Source organism: Falco naumanni, chromosome 18, assembly GCF_017639655.2.
Source record: "Falco naumanni isolate bFalNau1 chromosome 18, bFalNau1.pat, whole genome shotgun sequence".
Taxonomy (NCBI): Eukaryota; Metazoa; Chordata; class Aves; order Falconiformes; family Falconidae; genus Falco; species Falco naumanni.
In genome coordinates, this window is record NC_054071.1 from 4,461,939 (window position 1) to 4,488,899 (window position 26,961).

Sequence of the window (26,961 nt, forward strand, 5' to 3'; positions counted from 1 at the left end):
CTGTCCTTTTCTCCGCTCTCCTCTTTGCCTTCTTTTGGGGCAGGTGACATTTAATTCTGTCTTTGTGGCTGAGAAGCCTTGTGCCCTTGTCTTTTTATCCTGTAGCTGGTCTTCCACCACCATGGCTTCAACTCCCTGCCCTCCTCTCCTTTCAAAGCAGCAGTTTCTTCCCCCTGCTCCGAAGAAAGGGAAACCTGATCCATTTTAAGGGTAAAACCCTGCAGAGGATTCACCTTCAGGCTGTTTGTGAGCCAATGGCTTTGATGCACTTTTTGGCATCTAATTAGTTTGCTAAATTACTAATGATGACCCTTTCTGTAAAGGAGACAGTGTGTGGAAAAAATTTCCTAGATTCCTTCAAAATATGTCCTAGTGGCATGGCTGCTAATCGAGCAGGAACAGAGTAGGTTTTGGTGGACAATGATGGGGACAGAGCACTAGCCAAAGTAGTGTCCTCCCATGGGCTAAATCCTGAAGTAAATCCAAGCTCATTCATAGGCCCATCACATAAATAAGGAGTGAAGCCCTTCACACCATTGAAAATCTGAAAATCACCTCGTTAACATCATAGTTTTTAGAGCCTGCTAAAGTCAGTGGAATTTTTTGTATTATTTTATTTTGTTATGTCTGTGACAGGCCCCTGGCCTGGATTTGTACCTACGATTCCAGAATCTGACCCTAATTAAGGGTTTCGACGCTAGACCTCTCAGGATTTTCTACTCCTCCTGTGCAATCAGAATTCAAGATAATCTGCAGAAATATCTACCCTACTTCCACAGACACCAGCCACAGGATTTGGCCCTAAACTGAGGAAAGCCTGTATAAAAAAAGAGAGTACAAAGTCCAGTGTAAGGTAAAATTTTCTTTCCCTCACCAAAAAAAGGTGTTGGTTGTAGGGGACTTTTTATCCTTTTTTTTTTTTTTTTTTTTTAATTTTCTCTTGATCCTCAGTTATTTATTCTGATAATCATGTTTGGTGCATATTTTATCCACTGGCTGGTTCAGCTGTCACTGCTGGTGATTACTGCCAAAGGCAGGGTCTGTCTAATTAATGTTTTCCTTCTCATCTGCTGAATTTATATAGCCATTAAAGATAAATATGGATGCTTTGTGGCATTTAGACCCCAGATTATACTTTCTCATACATAGCCACTAGGGAGACTTTTGCTGCATTTTATGGCATAAAGGCACCAAAATGCTCAAACAGGGTAAGTCAAATAGATCGTGCCAAGTTGTTATGGCCCAGACAGTCTCTCTTTAGACTTATTTAGAGGAAAACTTTATTTCCAAATAAAGCTTTCAACTGGAAAGGGTTTTTTAACCCCTGCTTCCCTGAAGCAGAAAGCATTCAAGAGGATGCTGTCATCTAGTTTTTGCCCAGAATCGATCTCCTTTGACATAGTTATGAGTCAGTAAGGAATTTTCTCTGGAATGAAGTCTCTTCAAATAATGCCCTTGTTTTTACTGTTTTTCTAACATGCATACACAGTAACAGCAAGATTCTGGGTACTCCTCTTCCCCCTCCAACCCTTACAAATGCTAGGTAGCATCCAAGAGTTCTGAAATGCTGCGAATTTCAAAGAAGGCAGGCTTTAAATAGTGTGCAATTGAGCTGTATAAATCACTGGCGTATTATTGCAGCCAGGATCAGTAGAGGATTCAAAAAGGATCAGATACTCAGGTGGAGAATAACAACATCCAAGTGCCACTGCACAGAAATGGCTGAGATATGTAAAACACCCATACTTTAGGGAAGATGTCAAGTTCTGAGTGTCTCGAGTAAAAAAGGCTTTTTTCTTTTTTTCTTTTTTTTTTTTTTTTCCCCACTAAGGAAAGAAACAAAACAAACCAGCCTATTCTGTAGCTGTGCACCAGATGTGCACCTTGTACCAAGGAATATGGTTTGAGGTATTGTCAGGTGGAGCCTTTAACAGCTCCAATTCATGATCTCTACAAGGTCTTAGAGTAGGTGAAGAAGTTACTGCCCATGGTCATGTGTGTGCTCTGAGCTGAAGGTTTGGATCTGACCAGCATCTCCCACTGCTCAGCCTGAAGAAGCAAGGCACTTACATGCTGTCTTTCAAGAAGAAAAATACTCTGCCCTACCTTTTGACATGAGGTCTGGCTCTGGGCGCTTGAAGTTCACATCTGGGAAGCTCACAAGTCAGCAGGAAGCAATCTTTTCTGAATATTCTTTGGACATAGCTTTGTAGTGGAAGAGGTTGGTTGTGAAATTCTGGAAAGCCCAATGGTAATGTTGCTGATGCCTAGAAGAAAGAGAAAAATGTCTTTACCAGCAGCAAGTACTGCTCTAAGGTTGAAGAGGAGAGTCTGGGTGTGAATATAATGCTGGCAGCACCACGTCAAACGCAGCAGGATTGATATTCCTTTCCTATCAAACTCTGACTTCAAGATGCCGGTTAATCTTGCTAGTCTCAAGTGCTGAAACAAGAACATGATAATGGCGACTCTGGCGTAAAAAGAATTTGATTTTGCTTTTAATCATGTGGCTTCTCTAGCCACATCCGGAGGTTTTCCTCTAGATTCTGATGAACCCAGCATTTGGGCTTGCTTCAAAGCAGACTGCATAATGTACATGTGTATATCGACCTGTGTATTTTATAGCTATAAAATGGGCTGGGGCTGTTAGCTGTGCTCAGTCCGTTGCTCAGCTGGTTAAAAGAAGATGCAAAACACAAACTGCTACGGCTCCTCATTTGTCTTTCCAAGCACCGTGCCTTGGCAGTTTGTGGCAACTGCTGGGCATGTCATTCGGGCATAAGGCAGCTGCCTGTCATCGGGCAGAAAATGGCATCACGTAGCTGCTGCCTGGCCACTCATCTGCGTTCAGCAGTTGGGAAAACACAGCACGGGGTTGGTTCTGCTCCCATGAAAGTTGGGGGCTAACCCCCACCCCATTCTTGAGATCCATAGGAGCAGGACTCAGATCAAAAAATATTCTTTTAATAACTAAAGGCCTACTTTCCACATACTTGAATTTACAGCACAGTTGGACTATTTTGAGGGACTAAAGGCACTTTAACTGTCTTTTAATGCAATGTATTTACTATGGATTATCTGCATGGAATACAGTCTTAATATTAAAAAAAATATCTTCCTTTTGGACTGCTTTGTTTTCAAAATAAAACATGCAAAGGATTATTGGTCATGTTATGTGAACTTCTAAGCAAGATGGGAATTATTTTCATCATGTATTCTTTTAACTGACACTACAAGAATACAAGGATTTTTTTCTTTTAAGACATCCTTTTCTGTCTTGGTAATAACACATCATTATCAGGAGCTGTTCCCAGGACATATCTAGGATAAAACCTAATGTAATTGAGGTTTGAATTAAGACTGTAATTTTCTTGTTATATTCTGCTCAGCTTAAGTTGGTTTTTTTTCCCCCAGCCTTCTCAGCTTGAACAATGAAGTTTGCTTGGCCTGTTTGACTTTTTGACAGTAGTCAGGTTTAGTGATTTGATCTCTGCATTAGCACCAAATTATTTTTAAAATGTAAATCACTTTAAAGGTCATTATCTGAGACTTCGGGGTTAGCACCTCCACTTTTAGGCTTCCTCTGCTATTATACAGTAAAAGTATGAACAAATGGGCAAGAGCAGTAACTGAAAGGAGATAATGAACTGTCGGAAAAGGCCCATCTTGCAATTGGTTACGGTATCAATAGGCTGATTCCTGTGGGAGCTTTGATAGCACTGCTTCCATCAGTGTTACACCTTGAGTAGCTGCTAAGAGCATAGCCTGTAACCCTTTCCATGCACTTACCTTGCACGCTGCTGCATCGTGTAGAAACATCCAAGGCAGCACAGAAATTGCAGCGAATTCAGTCCTGCTTCTCATCCCCTGCAAGAGGCAAGTCTGAGCCTCGTTAGAGATACAACGGGGTAGATGGATGTTCCCAGAGGCAGGATGGAGCTGTACTTAAGGCATGGGCTGTGGTCCAGGAGGTGCAAGCCTACGATAGTAAAAGCAGCTCCTGTTATCTCAGCTACTCATCTTAATATATGAACAGTAACACACCCTGTTTTGCCTGTGGCTATCTAAATTGTAAACTCCCCATCCTGGGGCTGTCTCATAGCACGTATATGTCCTGTTCTTGGTCTTGATTCTGCTTGAGAATCTAAATGCGTAATTTTCTAAGCATAACTTTGTCCCTTATGCCCTTCTGGAATGAAACACCTCCCCCCCCCCCCCCCCCCCTTTTTTTTTTTTTTAACTTCCTTTCAATGGCTACAACTATGTTGCAGTATTAGAAAAAGAAGTAATATACCGGCTTCTTCTCATTTCCCCTTCCACCTATCCAAGCCCCTCACATCATCCCCTCTTCCCCAGGAGTCTTTTCCAGGTTGGGAGAAACTGTGCTAATACAGTACAAACTATGACTGAATTTAAATATTTTAAAAGAATTCTGCTGTCCCGATGCCTTGTTCTATTTTTCTAAGCTGAGAAGTAGCAGATATATAATTAGAATATATATATATTCCATATATATATATACACACACACTTATATGCAAATACTTCATAACATACAAATAAGAAAAAATGTAAATAGCTGTCAACAAATCGTTTTCATACCAAACAACATCTCAGAAACGGGGGAAAAAATACCTTAGCCATTATGCAAATAAACAAGTACCCTGGAAATGCAACCTCAGGTACAACAGCATGCTGAACCATAATTAATAGCACTGAAAGCAAGTCGGGAGCAGATTGCTACAAAAGGGCCTGTGGGTGGTGGAATAAAATCTCAAATAGATGCACAGCTCCAGATCTGCACTTTACAAGTGCTGTGGAATTAAGCTTTCGTTACGACTGGGAGCAGGGAATCAGGGCTCCTGAAGTCCTCGCCTGGTTGTATATTAAATGTCTTTATGCCTTGGGGTGCCTCACCTTTTCTCGGGGAGAATGGGAATAATTTCCTTTCTCACAAACAAACTGTAAATTTGCTGATATTTGTAAGATACTTACAGATGCTCAGGGGAGAGGTGTTTTCGAGGTGGGGTGGAATTACTTGCTGAGGTGACTGCAAGCATCATACACGTGTCCATCTCAGAAGCAGGTTTTTTTCATCTCTTCTGCTCACTAAAAGAATTTAGAGATCTTGAGTCAGCTTTGGAGACGAGGAACGGGTGCTGCTGTAGCCAGCCTGTCTGACTGGAATACATAAAGCTCACACTTGCCACGGCTGGGGTGGTGGGCAGCAGCACTCGCCCAAAGTGGGGCTCATAGAAATTCTAGAACAGGTTTTGGGGAAGCCATGAAGCTGACTATCATGCTGGGGTTTTTATTATCTTCCTGACACATTTTTATTAGTACGCATAAAGTATATTTCTGGCCCATGGATGTGAGAAATAGATTTTTTTGTTGTTGTTGCATTTGGCAAAGGGAACTGTATTTCCACACCCCTTTCTCTATCTGACACACCAGCTCTGTGCCTTAGTGGCTGCTCATCCACCTCTCCCAGGAGGCTGCATCTGCCTCCCCATCACCAGGGCTCCACAAAGAGCTAAAATGTGCCTTCAAACATCTGTATGGTCTGCGGATCAACCTGCTGGGTGCTCTGGGTGCTTGGCAGGACAAAATTCAGCTGGTGCCTGCAGCAAGGGCTATCGGTATTTCAGGCAGCTAGTTCCATAGAAAACTTAGAGTGCAACTCTTCTTACCATCCCTTAATCAGACCGAATTATAAAATTACTAATCCGAAGGCTATGCTAAAATCGCAGGGATAATGCCACCACCCACCCACCAGTTGCCTGCCTCACCAGCCCCTGCTGCAGAGGTACTTTCCACCCTGCAACACTGGCTTCTGCCAGCCAGGTTTCAAACGGCTCAAGTGATGTTTCTGCCACCACAAATTACTATCAGAAGCTACACATTACTCTCCCGAATGGCAGATAGGGGAAGATTAGAGGGTGGCATCATGTAGTGCGATAATTACCAGCGCAGCTCCCAAAAAGGCTCAAGTAACAGGCTGGATCTAAGGAAGCAGAACACACCTGCACATTTCCATTCAGCTACCACGAGAGGATCTCCGCAATAACCTTCATCTCCTCCCACAGTTTTCTCATTACAAAAGGATGAGGAAGAACCTGTGAACCTAATTCACATGCTGAAAATTTTCCAAAGGCTGGGGTTTATTTTTCTTTATCTTTTTATACAACAAATCCTGGTTGTTCAGCAAGTAGGTCAGAGCAGGCAGCAATATTCCTTTTCCTCAGAAAAACTGAGCTAAATTTTGTTGGTCCCCTCCTCAATTTGAACTAAAGTTATAAAAACTGGCAGGTGGTTTTGTTACTTTTTTAAAAACCTGATAAATCTTCAGCATGTGCTGGCAGAATGCATGTAAAGCCCTTTTCCTCTGCACAAAATATATAACTAATAAAATTTCAGGCTTGCTGTGATAAAGATAAAAGAAAGCATTTTCTATTTGGGTTTGTGGTTTGTTTTTTTTAAGTACTGAAAAGAGCGGGTTTGCTGTTCTTTTAAGAATAATAGTGGGTTTCATGCTCTGCAACAAGCTGCATGCAAGTACCTACAGCCTTCCTGGTGCCTGCTCTTGAGGTTATTTCCATGACTCCACTTCGCTGCAGAAGGATTTTTAACTCCGCCAGCCTACAGGCCTACAGACTAATAAGAAAACCCAGGGTGAGAATTTTTTAACTCCTTTGCCCTTTCTAGTTGACGGAGGTGGGGATAGCTCAAAGTGCCTGACTGTCCACAAAGACATGAAGATCTACGATAGCTCCCGCTGATGGCAAAGCAAGCAAGTGATGCCTGGGGGTGTCTGACAGCAAGAGATGCACAAGTTTGTGTGTGAACGTCTGAGAAACAGCCTGTGCCACGAGCTTGGGCACTGGGAACACAGGACTGCTTAACATGCAGCTGTGAAGAGTAAAACAGAAGCTTGAAGCAATCATCAGGTTAAGGTTTTTAACATTAATGCTATCCCTTGTTACTGCACTTTCTTGGTATTTCTGTGCCTCTGTTGCAGGCTCGATTATTTTCCCTCCCCAGACAGGACAGACGCCTTGGCTTCTGTGCAGTTGCTCCGCAGCTTTGAAGAGAATCTGCAACGGAAACAAGGTTTTTCTTGGTGTTTCTTCAAAGGAATAATAGGGCCTACCAATATGCTCAGCCTGAGAAAACCGATAAGATCATAAAGCAGAGTGGTATTGGCTGCAATAACTTCCTATCTGTTATGAAGCTTCCCATGGCTCAAACGGGTAATTATCTCCACGTTGTGCTGACAGGTTCCCATCTGTTTAGGGCTGAACATTGCATCTTAAAAAGAAGCAGAAAGGAAAAGCACCAGTTACACTCTGACAGGTTCGCTCGGCTCTTCAGAATACCAGAGGAACTTGATTTGAGATGCTAATGAATTCCTAGTAATCCACTTCTTTATTTGTGCTGGTCTCTATTTCTTCTGCAAAACCGGAAGATGGAGAAAAGCTGAAGACAGGAAAAATATAAGTAATATTTGTAAGGAAGGAGCAGACTGGAAAACCTAGAGGCCAGATCCTCAGCTAGGATTTGGCAGCTGCAGAGGAATGACTGATACGAGGTAAACCTTCGAAGGATGAGCAATATACACAGGGCACAAACCTGTACTGCCTTTGCATCCACCTTATCCACCCACTTCCTTGCCTTGCCTCTTTCAGTCTTACATTTTCTCCACCCAGATGTTTAGTACCATCATCTGAGGCAGGAAGCAAGAGCTAGGGCTCCGGATTCTGCCTCCGGTATCTTTCAAACAACCTTGAAGAAGTCCCTCGGCTCCCCCTGCTTCAGCGTGTTTAGGTAGGGCTTACCTCCTCCGCAGGGCACGCTACACAGCTCTCTGATTTAACGCACACAAAGTATTTTAAGATCCTTGGTTGAAAGGCACAGAGTGTTGTTAATTTGTCCCAGCCATCATCACTGTCCAAAATGAGGTGGAAAAGGCAAGGAGAAAATGGCAAACCCTGGCATTAAATCTACTTCTGCCCCACATGCCCCAGAGCAAGACATGTATGATCCCAAGAGGAACGAGGATATTCTGTGTGCTGGTGAAGATCCTGCCATGGCTCCTTGCAGGTTCAACAGGATGCCACTTTGGTTTGATGTTGCACAGTGAGGACGTGGATGATGCAGCATCACAGAACTGCAGTGAGGATCAGAGCAGCCAGGCCATGTAGTAACCTCAGTCCTCTAGGGCGTGGAATGCATTAAATAATTATCTCTTGCTTTCTTCCCATTTACCTATCTTCTGTTAAATTTTCCATTCTCTTCTTTTTTTCCTTTTAATTCCTCCAGCTACGTCTCATCCATATCACTGCACAGTTCCGCAAGCAAAATAAAAATAAAATTTAACTTTGCGTTTATAAAATTCTGATCAGCTTCTCAGTAGATCAAAGCCTTTCCAAGGTCCGGGCCAGGACGCTGGATGTATACATTCCTGCCCCTTCCTAGCCCTCTGCCATTCATCAGCCCTTCCACACTCTGTCAGCAGTCCCTAAATAGAAATGCCAGCCAAGGAAGGCATGGTGAATTTGTCCTGAGAATTCATTAAGAAGGATGATACAGCGCCTTAATTTGCTCCATATCCTAGCACAACACATAGCAGAGCTTGTGCTGGATGAGTCAACAAGCCCCCACTAATTATATACTTTTATCATTTTGTAACAAGCCTTAAACTGCTTTCTTCAAGAATAAATGAAAGGCTGCTTCTAAGCTCCTTAATAACATTTTAGAGTTTCAGTGAAACCTCAGGAGAGAATAAACATTTGGCAAATGAGGAAAAATTTTATTTAAACAGAGTAAGTACTGAAGAAATTTTACTGCTTAAGACCGTATGAAGTGACACAAAACTTGGAAGCATCGTGCCTTTCTTCTGCGGTTTATTATTATTATTATTATTTCCATTTTGTAATGTTTATAGTGCACTAGATGCTGTTCTTATTAGTCCTGCTCCTAGTGGTGCAATTTTTCCAGCATTCTCTTTCGACTCCCACCACATTTTATGTTTTGTTTTTATGCCCCAGCTCAATTCAAGAAACTGCAGAAGAACGCCAGCTTTCTGCCTGTTGCTCAATAGCTTTCTAGTTACTTACATCTAGCCCTTGGGGTGGCAGAGAAGATCTGAAGATGTGAAGAACGCATGTTCTAAAAGAAAGATCAAAAGAACACCTTAAATAATATATAAGGCCAGTTTTGGGAGGCTGAACACACTGGCTTGGCACATACCTCCTGTCCTCAGAGCAGTAAGCGCATGAGCAGGATGGAGGGGAGCGAGACACAATCCTGCCCTTGCAAAACCAGATGCAATTTGTTCAGGCATGACAGACTGCAGAGTGCCTTCGGGGACCCTGGAATCATCTGGAGCTGGACAGGGCCTCCAGGGGCTTCTCCAGCTCCCCACCCCAAAGCACACAAGTTTCCTCGCTTCTATGTTAACATATTCCTATCTAACCGCTCTTATTTCCCATCTGCACCCAGTTCTACGTTTAAACACAGGTGCTGATTCCTATTGCACGGATCTCCCGTGGTTTTTCCTGAAAATCATGCCTGGGATTAATGAAATAACAACTGAAAACTGTGCTGTTTTAATAGCACGAAGGGTTTAGATCTTGCCTACAAAACCATGGCAGAGGAATTTAACTACATGCTTAAACACTGCTTCAGTGACTTTACAGCTACCTCCCAGCTTCCTGCAGATTCAAGATGCCTCATGTGCTTGGACTCTTTGGAAAAATCCCACTAGCAACCGTCTGCCGTCTAAACCCCAGGTATTTGAAAAGCTGACTCCATCACAGTCCCGCTCTTGTCATTTAAATGTTGCCCCCCTCCCCGCCCCCACGTTTCTGCCACTTGACAGCAGCAGACACCAGAGCCAGAACTGATATTTTTACCGAAGCTACTTAATGTTGCTCACACGTTCAGTGTAGGCAGGGAAAAGATAAACCGGGTACACAAGGCAAAGCCACTCATGCATAGAATAAGCTGTTAGCACTTTAGCAGAGCCATCACCATAGTTTATAACTCAATCGTACTTTTTTCCTTATTAGCTTTCATCCCATCATCTCAAAACGGTTTACAAACATTGACTAGATTACAGGGCCACAAAACAAAACAAATAAATAAATAAAAAATTCCACTGCCACTCGTTCAACCAATTTAAAACAAACACAAGATAATACTTTTACCCCACAATGCAATTAAACTGCGGAACTCAGTGTCACTGTTGCTAGCGTTAATTATGCCAATCACTACGTAGTTATACGTATTTATATAGGTCCACCACTGCATATTAAACACAAGAGCCTGAAACAAACTCTGGAAACAAACCACTGTCAGGCTTCAGAAAACTGCACCAGGAGGAGGATACTCCATACATATCCCATTTTATTATACCCTTCCCACAGGCAGTGGTATCTGGGAACTGCTAGAAAGACTAATATTGGTGTAAATAAACAAATAGGGCAGTCTGACATTCTTTACTCTGGCATTCCTGAAATGCAACTCGTTTTGGCAGGACACAGGGGTGCAAACCCTCAAAACCGTTAGGAAAAATCTCTTCACGGGAAGGGTGAAGCCCTGGCACCGGCTGCCCAGGGAGCTGGTGGAGTCACCATCCCTGGAGGGGTTTAAAAAACGCATGGATGCAGAGCGGAGTGCCGTGGTTTAGTAATGAACCTGGTGGTGCTGGGTTAATAGTTGGACTTGATCTCCAAGGTCTTTTCCAACCAAAACGATTCTATGATTCTAAAACAGCAACAGGGGTGAGGAGAATGATACCTTACTGTGTGTGACAGAATTGCTGAAGGGTTTACAGAAGCAGAATGCAATTGTGTGAAGAGATAGTCAGCCATTCCCAGATGGAAAAAGAAACAGGGACAACGTAATGTCTTTAGGCGCTACCTAGCTGGTGCTGCTCAACTGAATAGTCAGACTACGCAGAAATGCCTTGGAGGCACATTATTTTTGTACACTTTTCTAATTCACCTTTTCAGCAAAAATACTACCATCGTGGTTACATCATCAAGGCATTCCCGCTCTCATTGTTCTTAATTTAAGCAGCAGTTATCAGATGAGGCCACATCATTATATTTGGGGTTGATTTTTGGTTTGTTTCTATTTCAGTTTCACTAAGTTCTTCCTTCAATAAAGTTCCAGAAAAATAAACAAAACAAACGAAAACAAGCAACTGCCTTTCAGGGAAAAAAAATACGAATAAATACTAAGGAAAAGTCTTTTAAACCAGCTGCAGCCCTCTGCTGCCATCGTATGGGAGCTGCCTTTGGAGCAGCAAGAAAACCTCTCTTGAGAGGAGCAGTTAACTAACCCCAGGAGAACTAGTTATTTATAGTCATCTACTTCAGAAGCCGAATTTGTAAAAAGAAACAGTTATTTTAAAAAACAGTTTGTGAGTGAATACAAACTGTTTACTGCTCTAACAAAGAATGGCAGCTCGCCGTGGTTTTTCCCTGAAATTGCAGCACCACAGAATGACGCAATTTTAGTGTAATGCAATAGCGTGTAACGGCTGCACGGCGATCAGTAACTACTCCTTGTAGCACAGCCTCTGCTACCAAGAGTTGCAGGTGGTATTGTGGCACATTTTTGGTTTACAGTGCTACAGCTTTGCTCCTAGACGTATGTCACGGCATGCTGACTTAGTGTCGTGATAGCTTTCCACCGCACCGTGATATCCATGCGGGCTTCACAGTCCTGCGTGAGCTCGGCCCACAGCATCACGTAGCGAGAGGCGCGCTGCAAACTTCTGCTCTGACATTAGCACACGCCAGGGCCCGGCAGCGTTGCTTGGGATCACGTTTTCCCTCAGCAGGTTGAAGATGGAGCTGGGTGGGCCCGGTCAGGCTGCGCTAAGGGGTGGCACAGAGAGCTGGTCACAGCACAGACCTACTGGGGGGGGAAGCCCTGCTAGGGGGGAAGGAGAAGCCCTGGGGTGGGGGGGAGCCCTACTGAGGTGGATGGGGGGGGAAGAAGAAGCCCTACTGAGGTGGAGGTGGGGGGGGGGGGAAGAAGAAGCCCTACTGAGGTGGAGGTGGAGGGGGGGGAAGAAGAAGCCCTACTGAGGTGGAGGTGGGGGGGGGGGGGGGGAAGAAGAAGCCCTACTGAGGTGGAGGTGGGGGGGGGGGGAAGAAGAAGCCCTACTGAGGTGGAGGTGGGGGGGGGGGGGGGAAGAAGAAGCCCTACTGAGGTGGAGGTGGGGGGGGGGGGGGGAAGAAGAAGCCCTACTGAGGTGGAGGTGGGGGGGGGGAAGAAGAAGCCCTACTGAGGTGGAGGTGGGGAAGAAGATGCCCTACTGAGGTGGTGGGGGGGGAAGAAGAAGCCCTACTGAGGTGGGGGGGGGGGGAAGAAGAAGCCCTACTGAGGTGGGGGGGGGGGGCGGGGAGGAAGAAGAAGCCCTGCTGAGGTGGAGGAGGGGGCCGGGGAGGAAGAAGCCCTACTGGGGGCGGGAAGGGAGAAGCCCTACTGAGGGCCCGCAGCGATGTTCCTTGCGGTACCCCACACAGGCCCCACCGCACCTCACGCCAGCCAGCCAGCCAGCCAGCCACCCCCCGCGGGGCGAGCCAGGGGCCACCTCCCCGGGCCTGGCAGCCCCCACAGCCGACGTGGCCCGGCCAGGAGGGGGCTGCCAGCCGCCACCTACCGCCAGGTCCGGGCCGCGCCTCACACCGAAATGGAGGCCCAGCCGCCGGCGGCGTTAATTATTCATGAGGGGGCGGGGCAGTGACAGGCGATGAGGGGCTTTCCGCCCGGGGAGGGCGGGGTCTGATTAAATATTCAAGAGGAGGGCGGGGACAGGAGGGCGGGAAAGCCCCGCGCGCGAGGCCCCGGCTTCCCGCCGCCCTCCCACTCCGCGCTGCAAGGGGCAGCGGGCGAAAAGGCGGGAAAGTCACTATTACAAACAAATTACCACAAAACCCCACGGAGAGGGGCGGAATTATTAAGAATACTAATGACACGCTACTGGAGCAAAATGTTTGTGTTTCCTGTAGCGATTTCTTCCCTCCAACACACAGGTGACTGCCTTTGGCCCCATTGACAACCACCTCCCTGAAGCTGAACTTTCTTCTTTTTTTTCCAATTTTGCAAACATTTCCACTGCCGACTAAAGCACACAAACACAGGCAAGCACGCCTGTGTGCACTTGCCTGCGGTATATACCATAGATACTCAAACCCTCCTTTAAACCCCAGTAGGGAGTGTGGCTTGACTGAAAGCTTTAAAAAAAAATAATTTTCAATAATAATAATAAAAATAATGTATTTTTCTTCACACACACACACTGGGACACAGGGTATGGTGCTCAGCAGAGTCTGTTTGCCCCAAAGCCCCCCACTCCTCTGCTGTTCCCTCAGGCAGCCCAGTGGGCGCTCCAGCCAGAGGTGTTTGTACGCAGGATTTTTCCTGAGGTAAAACATAGCTTATAAAGCATTGTCTGTAACTAGGAATCATCTGCAAGACCTTCTCTATTAACTATGTGTAGGTTTGGTTAGGTTAACTATGTGTAGGACCCCGATTTCAGCCCTTTTGACTGAATTTTGGTGGGCTGCGGGGGAGAGGGGCTGCAGAGGGCTGAGAGGAACGCGGCCTAGCTGGTTGTTTGGCCTAAAGGTCTGTCATAACCCAGCTAAATCCAACCCAAAAACGCAGGTAAAAGGCCAAATACAACTCACTCCAGCAAATACTGCAGCCTGAGGAGCAAACTGAGGGAAATAAAAGCAGGTGCTGGCATTTTCCTTCTGCCTCTGAGGGCTGAGCTGAGCCAGCCCTCCCTCACAATAAAAATTCCCCGTCGCCAGCAGCAGCAGGGTCAGGATTCCCTGAGCTGTGCTTTCTGCTCATGCTTACGGGACTGGTTTGTACTACCAATTTGATGTAGAGCCTTTAGCATAAATAAAAATACGTTTTTTGTAAGTTGTTGGTGTAGACCAGGGAGTAAAAAGTACCAATGTAACTCCATGGCTGTGCTCAGTGCTTTAAGGTTTGACATCCTTCACGTGAAGTATGTTTTTATTAGCACTGACAGGTTAAAAAAGAAAATTTAAAAGAAAAAAAAACCCAGAACCTAAAAAATCCCCTGTCAAGTTAATATTTGAAGCAATTCACTTTATGCTCTTTGTGAGGAGGCAGGGAAACTGAAACGTTCCAAACCAATCTCCAAAGTAAACAACCTTTTACAAGAAATGTTTGCCAAATGCTAACAGGAGGCTCAGAGAAATATCAGGACAGAAGTGCATCCATTAGCAGGAGTTTAGCAACTGCTTAAGGACAAGAAACATTCAAATGGGGTTGAAAGTTGATGTTTTCTGCCTTGTAAACAAATTAGCTTATAGCAACAAATAAGACGACCCTTATTGGCTAATATTATGAGTTTAGCTTGTTAAATATTTAACATTTACCTTTCAATTTCCAGTCTGGATTAAGCAGTTCTCTAAACAAGTGGTATCCCAGCAGCAGATGGAGATGCACAGACCATTGCCTTGCTCTGGCTGAACTCCCTAAGAAATAAAAACCACATTAAGTCAAAGATGAAGCAAATGGGAGCTTTCAGTAGCCTCTAAGCTTTGGCTTTGAAACTTGATGTTTTACTCCTTTTTATTTACATTAATTTTATCTAGCTCTGCTCTAAATTAAAATAGTAGTAGTCAATTCAACTTCAATCAGATTGAACAGAAACAGACTGGAATTGGCTGAGTACTTCTGAAAACCTCCCTTATGGCAAAGTATTTTTTTCTTCCATATAACAGGATTGCAGACCCAAGGTAAGAGTTTCAAAAAACACTTAAAAGATGCCATAAATCCTTACAGCTACTGTCCTGCTAAAGACAGCAAGGGGTGTGAGGGAGGAAAAGAACGTATCATAAGATTGCAACTTTATTTCTAAAGTATGAATCAGAAATACGTATCAGATTTAGCCTGTTGAACAAAGTTTAGTGGTGCCCTTTTTCAAAAAGGGAGTGGAGCTGCTTTGTGTATTGTACACAAGGAATTTGCCTTGAATCCACAGTTGCGTGTATAACGTTTCCACTGACTTCAGACTTTGCTTTCTTTGCTTTTAGAAGATAAACACTTTTTCGTATAACAGTGTGTTGATCTATAGGTGGTTTCTTGATTGTTCTTAAAGGTGTTACCTCGCTTTTCTGTCTCCTGCCTGAGCAACATAAAAGCCTAATGAAACACTAATTTTAGGAGCCGTTACGTTTGCTCATGAGCCTTGTGAGAGTTTAAACTATCAGCTTCTTTAGCTAGCTAGAATTATACCATACCTAAAATAAAAATACTTCCAGTGAAGTATAACTTCCTTAAATGTACAATGCAAACTCTCTCCAGCATGCAAGCACAAGCCAGCCAAACCCGTTTGTAACACTTTTAATGAAATGCCCCGTATTCTTCCAGTTGTCAGTACAAACAGTGCTTCCATTGTGGATGTGGTAATTTTGCTCAGTGGCATATTAGAGAGGTCTGGCTTGCGTGCTTTCGTAATAAATATGAAGGATGTTTGGAACTTGTTTTCTGTAATTTCGGTAAATTTTTAATCTTTGAAACAATGAGGTCTATTCTCTGAGTGCATTTCCCACTGATGGTAACTGGGATGTTGCACTGCAGCTTGGACGGGTTCCAGTTATGTTACTACCACCACTGCTGCCAGCTCTTGTAATTATACTGCAGCACTCCGTTCTCTTTGGCAATCTCCCTGAAGCCTCAGCTGCTCGAATCAAGAAATAGTGTCAAAAATCTCAGTTTAAAAAAAATATTTTTAAGAGGTAGTGAGTCACTAACTCTCATTGTTGCCTGACAACGTGAAACATACCTATTCTAGAGACTCAGAAGCCAGAAGGCAAATCAAAAGAACATATTTACTGATTTTTTTAAAGCTCATTACTGTTCAGACCCTCATCATTTTGGGAGAGCCTGGCTCATAGAATTTTTTCACATAGCAATACTATATAATTTCTTTCTGTATCACACATATAGTCATTATATGAAATCAACCTAAATGCTGCAAGAAAAAATGGTTTGAACTATCACTTTGTTACTGTTAATCTTTTTTTGGTCATACACAAGCATACATATAAGTAGTTATCACTCTAAAGGCATCAATAACATGACAATAATTTCAATAACATCTCTATAACTTTTTCAGATTCAATAATAAGTGTAACAAGTTAGAAGAATGTTAATTACTGTAGTTGGTACCATTGCATGTACTTCCTCAAGAGTTTCCTTTTAGAACTGTTTTCCTAACTTGATGACATCCCCTAGTGCTTTTATTTTTTCCTCCTCTAAGATCAGCTGAATACTTCACTCTCCAAGACACAGAATTAGAAAATAATTTAGTAAATCGCATGTCATTGCACTAAATTCAAACAAAAAATTATCCTGAGCATATGGCAAGATTTTCACACTCCATCACAGTGTCCACAGTGGAGTGATTCCCTCTTAGCCTAGTTTTGGGTATAGTATTTTCCTCCTCTGAAAACAGGACTGTCATATTTTCTCTCCAGCTTAAATTTATGGGACTAAGGGAACAATGCCATCCACTGCAGGGAGCAGCTACACCCTGATTCCGAACCAGAAATACAGACGCAGTAACCGTCGCTCCAGACAGTGCTGCAACGTCTTGGACGAAGATTCCCAATCTCTGTCAACACTTGGCTATTTTCAAACACTTCCATTAGAGATCTTTCAAATGGTATTGAATTATCTTTCAGGTGAGACTCTAATAAGAAAAGGTATTACTTCCAATATCTGAAAACTACCACAGAAATTTTCCATTTACAAAAAGCCATTATTATTTAAAATGTTTAGCTTTTATCTGGCTGAAGTCATTTTACGTGACTTATTCTCTGAGTTTTCAGCTTTTATGTATGAAGAACCAAATGACCAAAACTTAAATGATAACTATAAACTATTTGAAGTGGGTTTTGCCTATTATGTGTGAAAATTATTCCTTAGATCTGTTCTTTTCTAATTACTACAGTTTGTTGGCAAAGGAGATAAATGGTAATTAAATTTAATTTTATTTGTAAATCTTATTTCTCGGCCTATTTTTGAAGTAAGATAAAGTTACTGACTAGCAATCAGCATTTTTCTTGCAGTAAAGATTTACAAGTATACCGGCTTTTGCTTTTTCAGTAAAGGATATCAGCCTGCTGAGCATGGTGTCGAAAACCATCAGCAACCGCCTTATTAATTACATCTCAACCCCATCAGGAAACCGAAGGCTTTTATTGCAAGACTTCCATAACCTTGGGCTACCTGGCAAGAGAGAAGGATCCTATATTTTAGAGCACTACAAATCTCTAGGTGATCCTTTAATGCAAATGGTAACAATTAGAGGAGAACCAAACTCGCTTAAAAGGTTTCTTCTGTTATATGCATTGATCGGTAAAATGCTGAGGATGTGGCCCAAATCATTTGCGCAGCTCTCTCTGAAAGTGAAGTTCCTCACCGTGCCAAAGAGCCCACTCAAATACCATTAACTGGCAGGGGGAGGTGGGAGGAATTACCTGAAGCAATTCCAAAAGCTCTTAGTTATGGAAAAAATAATGTATGTTCTGCCTCCCCTATGTTGATTTCTTCCCATTAAATGGTAAGCAGGGGCTGGGCAGAGGATCAGTTCTCAGTAGTAGGTGTTTCCAAATTTAGTTTGTTTGGACACCACCACTGGAAATTGCAGCAGAAACCAAGGCTCCCAGGCCCCACGCTAGCTGAAGGAATTTGGCTGCCTGGACTGCCTTCATGTATCCCTTCGGAGCAACTCACATTCCTCAGTCTGGGAAATGTAGCTGCAGTACTTAAACCCAGCCTAATTCTAAAGTGACCAACAACAGTTGCCATCAGAAAGACTCCTCGATAGTCTACTTGAGATGTGTTACAGATGACATTCCACTTAGAAAAGAAGTATGCTCATCACAAAAATGTTATCACAGTTGTCAGTGACTAGCATTCCCCTCGGCAGCTTTGTATCAGAGTTCAAAGGCTGAAATGGGCATGAAGAACACATTTTCCTCTCACTCTTAGCTTAAGGGCAACGTGAAAATGCCTACACTTCTGCTGTCATGGTATACCATGTGCTAACTAAACCCTTTCTGCGTGAAAAGATTCACCTGTTCTTTCTTTCAGCTGCTCAGACCTTTTTTTGGCGCAGCGTAATAGAAATCCAAATCAAAATATCACGGGTTCGATGGTAATGAAGAGTGTGGTACAGCCTCAAATTCAAAAGCGTTTGCTTTTTAACTTTTCTGCTAATTTTAAAACCACACTGATTCTAATTCATTCTAAAGCATTCTATCAGAGAAGCAAATTAAATTAAGACATAATTTGATCTAATTACTGTTACCTATCTGATTAAAAAAAAAGTTGTTTATTTGACAGAGAATAAAATGATGCCACAGTTAGATGCAGAATTGTAAGTATGGTTTGAACTCAAGACATTAAATAAAAGGCATACACAAGGTAAAGGAACACTGTTAAAGTCATTTAGACCAAAGACCTCCTATTGTAAGCAAGCCATGTAGGCTTTGAGGTATCTTAAAATAATCTTAGTGGTTTGTTTTTAAAATGAAGCCTGAAACCCCTACAATTCTTAAAAAAAAAATAAATCAAAATTAGTTTGGGCTTTGTAGTAATCACATACAAAATGGCAACAACTTCTTTAAATGGAGGTGTGAACCCATTGCTGTAGCAGGCCTAGTAGTAAAAACATGACATATTCAAAATATAAAGATCATTGGCAATATCTGTCTCATCAGTGGAATGCTCAAGAGAACGTTTTTGGCAAGAGGTTAGGTACAAAATCAATATTTACTTTACAGCAGGAAAGACAGGACTCAATGGGAAAAATTCATTCCCATTCAGAGAGCCTGATCAGGGTCTATGTATTACATAAATCTCACTTAAACTTGGAGGGGTCTGGCTCCACTCAATTCCATGGTAAAAATGTTCCAGTACTTGTAATTGGGTCAGAATTTCAGTCACTGTTTAAAATGGACTTGAGCTGTGAGTGATGGTGGCACTGTCCTTCTGCACAGCGGGGGTTTTGCTGTGTAACACCAGGAACAGTACGTTTTTCTCAACCCGTTTTACTCAATGTAATATTTGCAACTGATCTGCAACTACACTGTCTTAACGGTTTCAACTGTTCTGCAGGGAGTTCTCTCCGAAGTCCAATCTAGTCAATAGAAAATTGACTTGACTGAGCTTTGGACCATGTCCTAGCCTGATGAATAAATTCTGTCTGTCATGTAGGAATGCTACTGCACTTCTAAATAAGGAAAGAGTCAATTTAGAACCACGGTAAATGCATAAAGTAGTTTTTTACATTAGAGGAATTATGTATGTTTTGAGAGACTGACAATTCAGACAAAAAAAGGCCCATTCCACCGCTGCCCCCCCACCCCCAGCACATGCTCTTCACTGAATGTCTTGGTTAATTAACAAACAAGATGTATATATTTTATTCTGGTAAAAGTTTTTGAAGAGCAGGCTGTTAACCCATTTTCTCTCAGTAGTATAGAAAAAAACTCTGCTTAACAAACAGCTGTTCCACACTATAATAAACTCCAGACTTTAACATCCTAAACACATACTGGTTCGGTCCTATATAGGAAAATAATTTTACCTCTTAGCTATGTTTTACATTAACACAGTTTAGAATATTTTCTTTTTAGAGCATGTGGCTATCTTGAAAAAAGTTTTGGAAGCTTGGCTTTCCATGATGTAAGGGGAAAACCAGCGTTCCCCAGGGTACTGTTAAAAGAGGTGCAACAAGTAACATTTATTTCCAATATTTTTAACAGCTGTAATTCTAAAACCAATATAGTAATTTTAATAGGGCTCCAACTGTGATGAACAGGGCCTTTAAAACAACACAATAAACAAGTTATGGCATAAGTTGCCATACTCCCTGACAACAATTATTTAGTAAAGGATGTCCCCTCTACAAAAGCATATCCATCCCTTCTCCAAAGCACCGATTACTATTTGTGCTGCTCTTTTCACCTTGCAGTAGCAGCTTTTCCTCACTGGTGCATGCATGCATGTGATGTGAATGCTTAAGCTAATTCAGCGACGGATGTGCCATGTATGTATACTCATAGTAGTGTATGTATTCATTTTGTTCACAGGATTGTTGCTTAAAAGATGCACGCTTCTATTACCTACCAAAGATAGGCTGAAGTATACACACAAGATTCTCTCAGAAGTAAGTTCACATTCCTTTAACTGATGTTTCGAATTGTCCCTCGCGCTTACAGTACGGTTTCTATAAGGCAGCCACTAGCTGAATTGTGCTTTTTACTATCCCTTTGCTGGAGTTCATTACTACTGTGTAGTATTTATTGATTTGAAATCAGTCTCTTTTTAATAACAGAAAAGCCTAAGCCAGCATATTGAACACAAGGCTGTTCTACCGAGATTTCGTATTCCAAGGCCTGTGGGTTTCAGTTTGGGGACTACCAGAAATTCTGTGAGAGCACAGCTCTTAATAGAAACGTTACCCTCCTGAGAACAGGATTGCTCCTCTTAGAGACATTTTACACACCCGTTTGACCGCAGTTTTGAACTTAATGCTGAGCTCTAACACCTAAACACTCTAAACCTAGGCACAGTAACTTGTTTCCTTATACAATAAGGGAAGGGGGTCTTTCTGTAACTCTCTAATCGGTATCGAAGTACACAAGCAGGACAGAGCATTTTCGATCACAGGAATTAGCTTATGGGCAGTGACAAATTACTAGTGTTTTGCATTTGCAGGTTTCCTGTTTTAAACTTAACGGGTGTCCAAGTCCTTTGCATTGTTTAGGATTACAGTGCTATGGGGTATTTTTACAGGTACAGTATCTTTATGGAGAGAAGGCAAGTATTACAAATATAAAAGAAAATTAAGATAATTTTCTAAATTTGTCTGTGTTTTTGCAAGATACTTAGAAGCATAAGATGGTTTTGAGCCTTGGGGGGTAGCAAGGGAAGGTATTTATTCACACAGTTCTCTGAATTTCCTTTCTGGTTGTTAAAGTTGCTGATGTGACTCTTGAGAATTGCTTCGTCTGGATTTCCCTACCAACCAGTATGGATTTTGATTAGTGATTTATTATCTAAGAAGACATGGGAGAAGTGCAGCATTTTATTACACAGCTTCAAATTCACAACTCAAGAGCAGAGATGTTTTAGTTTAAAAAGGAAATGGCTATACACATCATATGCCAGAATATTTTTGTTAACTTGTGGTAGCTTAAAATTAATTAAAAATAAAAATCAAAATCAGTGTCAAATGAATTAGTACAGCAGGCCACAGCTTATGTACTGTAATAACTACTGTGATTGCAAATATGCAGTAAAACACTACGGGTAGGACCTTTTTAACACTACTTGAGGTATTCGATTGTGAGGTGTTAGAATTGTCGTAATGGAGGCTTTACTGGAGAGTAACTTTGTTAGGGAAAAAATAAAATCTGCAGAAGCAAATTCTGTCTTAGAAGAACAGGCATTTTGAGCACATTTTAAATGCATTTAAGTCATAGAAACTTGTGCATACAGGTCCTGTATACATATGCAGCATTAAAAAAAATTATCTTTCTGTGGTTTAGAGTTACAGATAATTATTTGTGCTGGGACATTTGTCTTTTAGCAAATACCTTTGTGTACTTTTTCACATAATGTTCAAAAATAAGGTCTTGGCCCTGAATGTGTAACAGCGTTAGCAGCTTTTGATTCTGGGCTGCAATAAGCTTAAGTAAAACCCCTGCAGCAGATAATGGTTTCCCTGCACTTGTCAGGGAGATGCTGTGCAGACACCACACTCCAGGTATGACACCTTCCCTTTCTGCTCTTCTAACAAATTGCAGGACAGACTGTATTTAGCTAATGGGAGAAATGGCATTGTGACCTAAATCTATGGCTCAACAGCTTCATTTTTACCCCCTTTCTTTTGCCATCTTCAGATCCTAACAGCAGGCTGGGATGAATTAGAGTGCCACCGGGTTTTTAATTTCCTCTGTGAGCTGAGCAATTTAGCCCATAAAGTACAGACAGTTGTCAGCAGCAAACCAGGTAATCGTCAAAGCAGACAAAAGTTCTACAAAATCAAGATGTGCTATCACAGAGAAGGTAGAAAGTGGATCTTCATTACTGCAAACAAAGTGTGTCTAGAATTGAGAACTTTTCAGCTCAGCTAAGCCTTGTAGTGCCAATCCTTTCCCGACTCTCACGCATGTTCTCTTAGCTCTGATACTACGCGGAAAGTGGGCACTCTAAAGCAAATACTTGGCTTTCATATAGATGAATACAGCTATCTTTTCTTCAGTAAAAGCAAAGATAAATGCTTTTGTCTTTGACGCTTATCCTGCAGTGAAGAGGATTATCTTGAAAGGTGTTTAGTTGTTTTTTTTAATCAATCCATTATCAAACCAATGCATATGTTATGTATATATGTAAACAGTAACATGGACTCGAAACTTCCCTACTGTACACCAATGCCAGTGAAATCAATGGGAATGAAACCAACACAGAAATAAAGCGATGCGGTAAAAAGTTAGGTTTGATATTTCTGGAACACTGATGTGGCACGTGCCTCTCAAGAAATTCTCCTGTTACCCAGCACAGAACTGGGTATTTCTGCGGAATACTTCATACACAGCCACATACACTGTTCCTCTTTCCACTTACTGATGCCAAAAACCAGAAACCAAAAAACGTAGCTGAGCGCCCTTGAAGACATGCATGAGTTACTGCAGAAAGGTATCAGAGGGCGCATCAATAGATTCTGTGACCTGAATTAGTGCAATGTACCCAAAAGAGCCAGACTCAGGAAGTAACAGCTGAGAATTTCATTAAATCCCCCTAGATGTTCTTAGGCAGCTTTAAGAAAATTGTTCTTTCTCTTCCTATGAAAAAAAAAAAGAAAGTGATCATCTGTATCATGCAAGGCTTAATGGATTTATAATATCTGCATTCTTTTACCCCAGGAAGTGCCCGAAAGCTAGAGCTGCGGATAAGGTTATACTGTCGTAGCGTCTTGTTGAACCACTGGAATCGTCGAAGTGATTCTGCATTTTGGTTGACTCGTATTTTAAAGCCATGGCCTATGGTTAATCAAGCTCGCCTGCTGTATATCATCTTTGGACCAGTGTCCTCTCTTGACGGCGAGTAGTCTGGGGGGGGTTAATTTTCAAAGTCTGTTGCCTGAGAATGAGGTTTCCTCGCAGGATGCAGCACTTCTGAAAACCGAGCTTTATGCAAATAAAGTGTAATTATGTTGCCTAGAAAAAAATAATTCTGCTTAACCAGGCCTCACTAACATACATAAAATACAGAAAATATATATATGTGTATTATATATACACACACCCATATATATATGTTATAATTCAAGTGAAGAAATTGCACCTCTGTTCCTCTATTCTCCCCTGCTTAGAGTTAGCTCAAATACACCTCAAAGCAATATCTGTTTCCCTGAAGAAAAGCATGTTTTCTTACTTAATTATTAGACCTGGGTTTCTTTAAATCACCCTTTGATTCATGCTGCAGCTACCACCGTCCCTACTAAAATGACGTATGGAAAAAAAAAATATCTCGTGTCCCAAAGACCGAGTTGTGTTATCTGAATTCCTCTCCTGATTCTGCTGCAAGGCCCAGTTTAGCACCTTCCTTGTTTAAAAAAAAAAAAAGATCAAATTACATTGTCACTTAATAGCAGTTGTGATTAATATATTGCTCAGGACACGTGGTTTGGCAGAGAATGATAGAAGGACCAACAGATGAGACCAGTCTGAAAGGTCTAGCAGACGCGATTAAACTGCTGTACGATACAGAAGCTAGAGAATGGACAGCAGATGATGTTATCAGTCTTGTGGATGAGCTGTCAGGTGTGTTTTTGCCTTTGTCATTAACCTGTAGGATTCTGCGATCGTGCCCTCCAAATCTGGCAATAAGTGTGTTTCAGACGCGCAGGTGCCTTGGGAAACCAACTGCCATATTCCTCATGGTAGCTGTGGCATAACTGGAAAAGTCATTACCCTTGGAAGCCAGGCAGTAGCTGGGATGAGAGAGACCCAGCACTGCTTACAAATTCAGGCTGTCTTTCCCCATGGTGAAATATTTTAAGAATCTGTGCAGGCCTTTAAAATTCAAGTCTTGTCTAGCCATTATTAAGGAAATGTCCAAGCTGTCTAAGCTGAAAACGTAATGTTTGCTCAAGCCAAAATTCTACTGAACAATGTTAATGGCTCCATTGAAAGTTAGTTTTGGGTGAGATTGTATCACATAAGCTGTGGTGAAGAGCTCTAACTGTATCGCCAGTAGGAATTGCTTGTATGAGTTCATTGCTGCAATTGTATTCCAGGGGGTATCCCCTCACAAATTCTGGGTCAAATCAAAGCCAACAATTCATAAATTCACACCTTCCAGAACAGTTATTATGGTACTCCTTTCTTTTTGTTCAAAGATCACTAAAATTCTGTTTTATTACAAAGTCATTCCCCGGGAGTGGCTCATGGAGAACAACGCTCGGCTTCTAATTCTGAGTGGAAACAGCATTTGCTTCACTTTCATGGCCAGTAAAGCTGTGAATGGGAGAGCCGTCGAGTTAGCCAGGCTCATGGTCTTCCTGGCTTTGGTGAGTACTACTGAACAGAGCAGGCTCAGCCCTTCTGTCTCCTTACCCCGGGATTTGCTTTTTCAGACTTGAAAAGTTTCCCCACCTACTCTCACACACCAGGAGTAAGTCCAGCAGAAGGCTCGGGACTCTTCCACTCCCTGGTCCTGTCCGGCACATCTCTGCCAGCCAGCAGGCCTGTCCTCGAGCAGTCCCGCTAGCAGCGTCTCTGTTAACAACGCAACAATAAGAACAACCTCTACGTCCTCGTAACAAACCCCGATTTTCCAGGCCATGACTGCTACTGATCCAGTCATTCATTAGAATAGTTAATTCTACAAATTAATCTTGCCTTTTATAACCTTATGCTCCTCATGAAAAGCTGTTTCTAATATTTCCTGTCTACGTCAGGTCTGCGAGAAGGACCTATACTGCATGGACTGGGCAGTAAAAATGATGCAGAAGGTCTGCAAAGTTTTCAGCACTCCGGGGGAGAGAAACAACTTCCTGCAGTGCGTGGAGAACGCCTTTGCCCACATGATCATGGATATGTTACAGGCAGTACTGTCCGGTAAGCCCGCGGGTCTGCTAGCCAGGACAAGCTCGTTAATCAGGAGCTGGCACTGACCGAGGCATCGAGTGAGGCAGCATGGCATTGCAGCCTGTCCTCCCTCCATCCTCCCCAGGCGGAACAATATCAGAGCGCCTCAAGTTCTTTTGGTAGCGTAAAATAATCAATCAAGTGTCAAAATGGGGAGAGACATTTATTTTAAGCGTTCTCTCTTGTCTAAGAGATTCCTAGTCCCTCCAGAGCACTGGGCCCGAGGTCCTTTTGGGCTGTGCCGAAACGCAGGCGCTGAGCAGCCGCCAGCCGGTTCAACTCCACAAGCTGCAGTTGCTCCCTGTCCACAGCTTGTCAGCCTTGATAAAACCTCAAAACTGATTACGATGGCAAGCTGTAAAGATGAACAGCCCGCTCACTTAGGACAGATTTTTGTCTTAACGCACAATTGTTCTTGTCCATCTTTGGACAAGCTGGTGAAGGAATTTTGGAGAGAGTCGCCTGTGTTATTTCACAGCTGTCCTGCCATCAGGTGCGGTAGTTGATGCCTCATAAATCTAAGCAGAGGCTGCTGATTCAGCCTCTGCTGAAAACACTGAATGAGTAAGATTTATCTCCTTTAGTGTTAGTAATAATTTAAAAAATGTTTTCTTTGGCCTAGTAGGGGATCGTGATGAAGAGGACACCAGCTTTCTGAATTTGTTTCACCTTATAAACGCACAAGCAAACTTCCATAAAGAAATCCTGTACCTGACCATGAGAAACACCACCACGCCCCCTTGATGCTCTGAATTTTACTGACTCTTGCTCTACTCCTGCTGGATTTTTCTTCCTTTTTAAAAAAAAACCACATTTGCAAAGCAGTGCCCAATTAAATTTTAATTTTCCATTCCAGTAAGAGCTGGAGTGGCAGTGGGAGAAGCCAGTGACATACATGTCAGACCAGCTGAATGAGCTCATGGAACCATTGGGGACCTCTGAGTGTTCACAGTGGAGTTGTGTGTGTTTTGCTCCTCTGAGGCTGCATTAAGACGCGCTGAGGAAGCAGGCTGGGGGCCTCTCGTTTGGGAACATAAACCGCATTCTTTTCCCACTGTGTATGTTTGCATACACAATAAAAGTGACATGGTTTTCATATTTGATGTGCATACACAAATTGAAGAATGTTAGCTTAGTTCAGAACCAAAAACATTTTGATCTTTTAATTTTGTTTTCTCTTGGGAATCGGAGGAGAAAGAGACAGACATAATTAGAGAAGCACAGCCACATTTTTCCAGGATCTCTTTCGCTAACTCTTACATTCTGCGACAGAAGTGCTCCGTAGATTGCACATGCAATTTTAGCAGAAAGAGGTGATTCTTGAAAGCAATTTAACTGCTTTGATCAAGCAAAGCCATTTCCCCCCCCCCAAACTACAGGTGCCTTTTAACCATAAAGCAGAAGAAACTTCAAATCCTTCTCCCTGCCCAGCCTCATAATGGAACTGTTGAAGTGTATTTGCCTTTATAGGACTTAGCTAAGTTGAAGACACACGTTAAACACACATAGGCTAAGATCACCATTTCATTGACGTATATAAATGTTTGCTACTTATAAAAGGTTTTGATTTTCTGCTGTACTGCCTTCAAAACAAAAGTAAGTAACACATAATAAAAAGCACTTACTTTACTGTGTGTTGTTTACAACTTGGCTGTTTTCTTCACATTATTAAATAGCTGCCTTCTCCACCTGAACCACTTCCCAAATGTTTTAGTGTTCCTTCAGGACCA

The 26,961-nt window shown here is 42.4% G+C and overlaps 1 protein-coding gene and 1 long non-coding RNA gene across 7 annotated transcripts; one reads left to right on the plus strand and one right to left on the minus strand.

The window, feature by feature from the left end:
• Positions 1-67: 67 nt before the first annotated feature.
• Positions 68-12,720, minus strand: LOC121098982. 6 transcript variants are annotated; one of them, XR_005831389.1, is made up of 6 exons: positions 11,706-11,946; positions 9,116-9,167; positions 4,995-5,108; positions 3,790-3,979; positions 2,107-2,267; positions 68-173 (listed from the first exon to the last, which is right to left on the minus strand). It is a non-coding gene; the product is annotated as an uncharacterized LOC121098982 (long non-coding RNA). The 6 variants fall into 6 exon arrangements; XR_005831388.1 differs by lacking the exons at positions 9,116-9,167; positions 11,706-11,946 and adding an exon at positions 12,679-12,720; XR_005831391.1 differs by lacking the exon at positions 9,116-9,167 and having other exon boundaries at positions 11,706-11,942.
• A 3,990-nt stretch (positions 12,721-16,710) lies between these two features.
• FBXO47 (F-box protein 47) lies at positions 16,711-26,004 on the plus strand. Its single transcript, XM_040617739.1, has 10 exons — positions 16,711-16,747; positions 17,172-17,342; positions 20,165-20,241; positions 20,793-20,870; positions 21,980-22,088; positions 23,003-23,179; positions 23,756-23,902; positions 24,509-24,651; positions 25,042-25,201; positions 25,857-26,004. The coding sequence occupies exons 1-10, from the start codon at positions 16,726-16,728 to the stop codon at positions 25,973-25,975; spliced, it is 1,203 nt and encodes a 400-aa protein (XP_040473673.1). The 5' UTR covers positions 16,711-16,725; the 3' UTR covers positions 25,976-26,004.
• Positions 26,005-26,961: the final 957 nt, after the last annotated feature.

Coding starts and splice junctions, on each gene's coding strand:
- FBXO47 (XM_040617739.1), top strand. CDS start 16,726: ATGGTATTGAATTATCTTTCAG. Junction 23,903..24,508: donor TCTTGTGGATGAGCTGTCAG/GTGTGTTTTTGC, acceptor TTTATTACAAAG/TCATTCCCCGGGAGTGGCTC. Junction 25,202..25,856: donor GTTACAGGCAGTACTGTCCG/GTAAGCCCGCGG, acceptor TTGGCCTAGTAG/GGGATCGTGATGAAGAGGAC.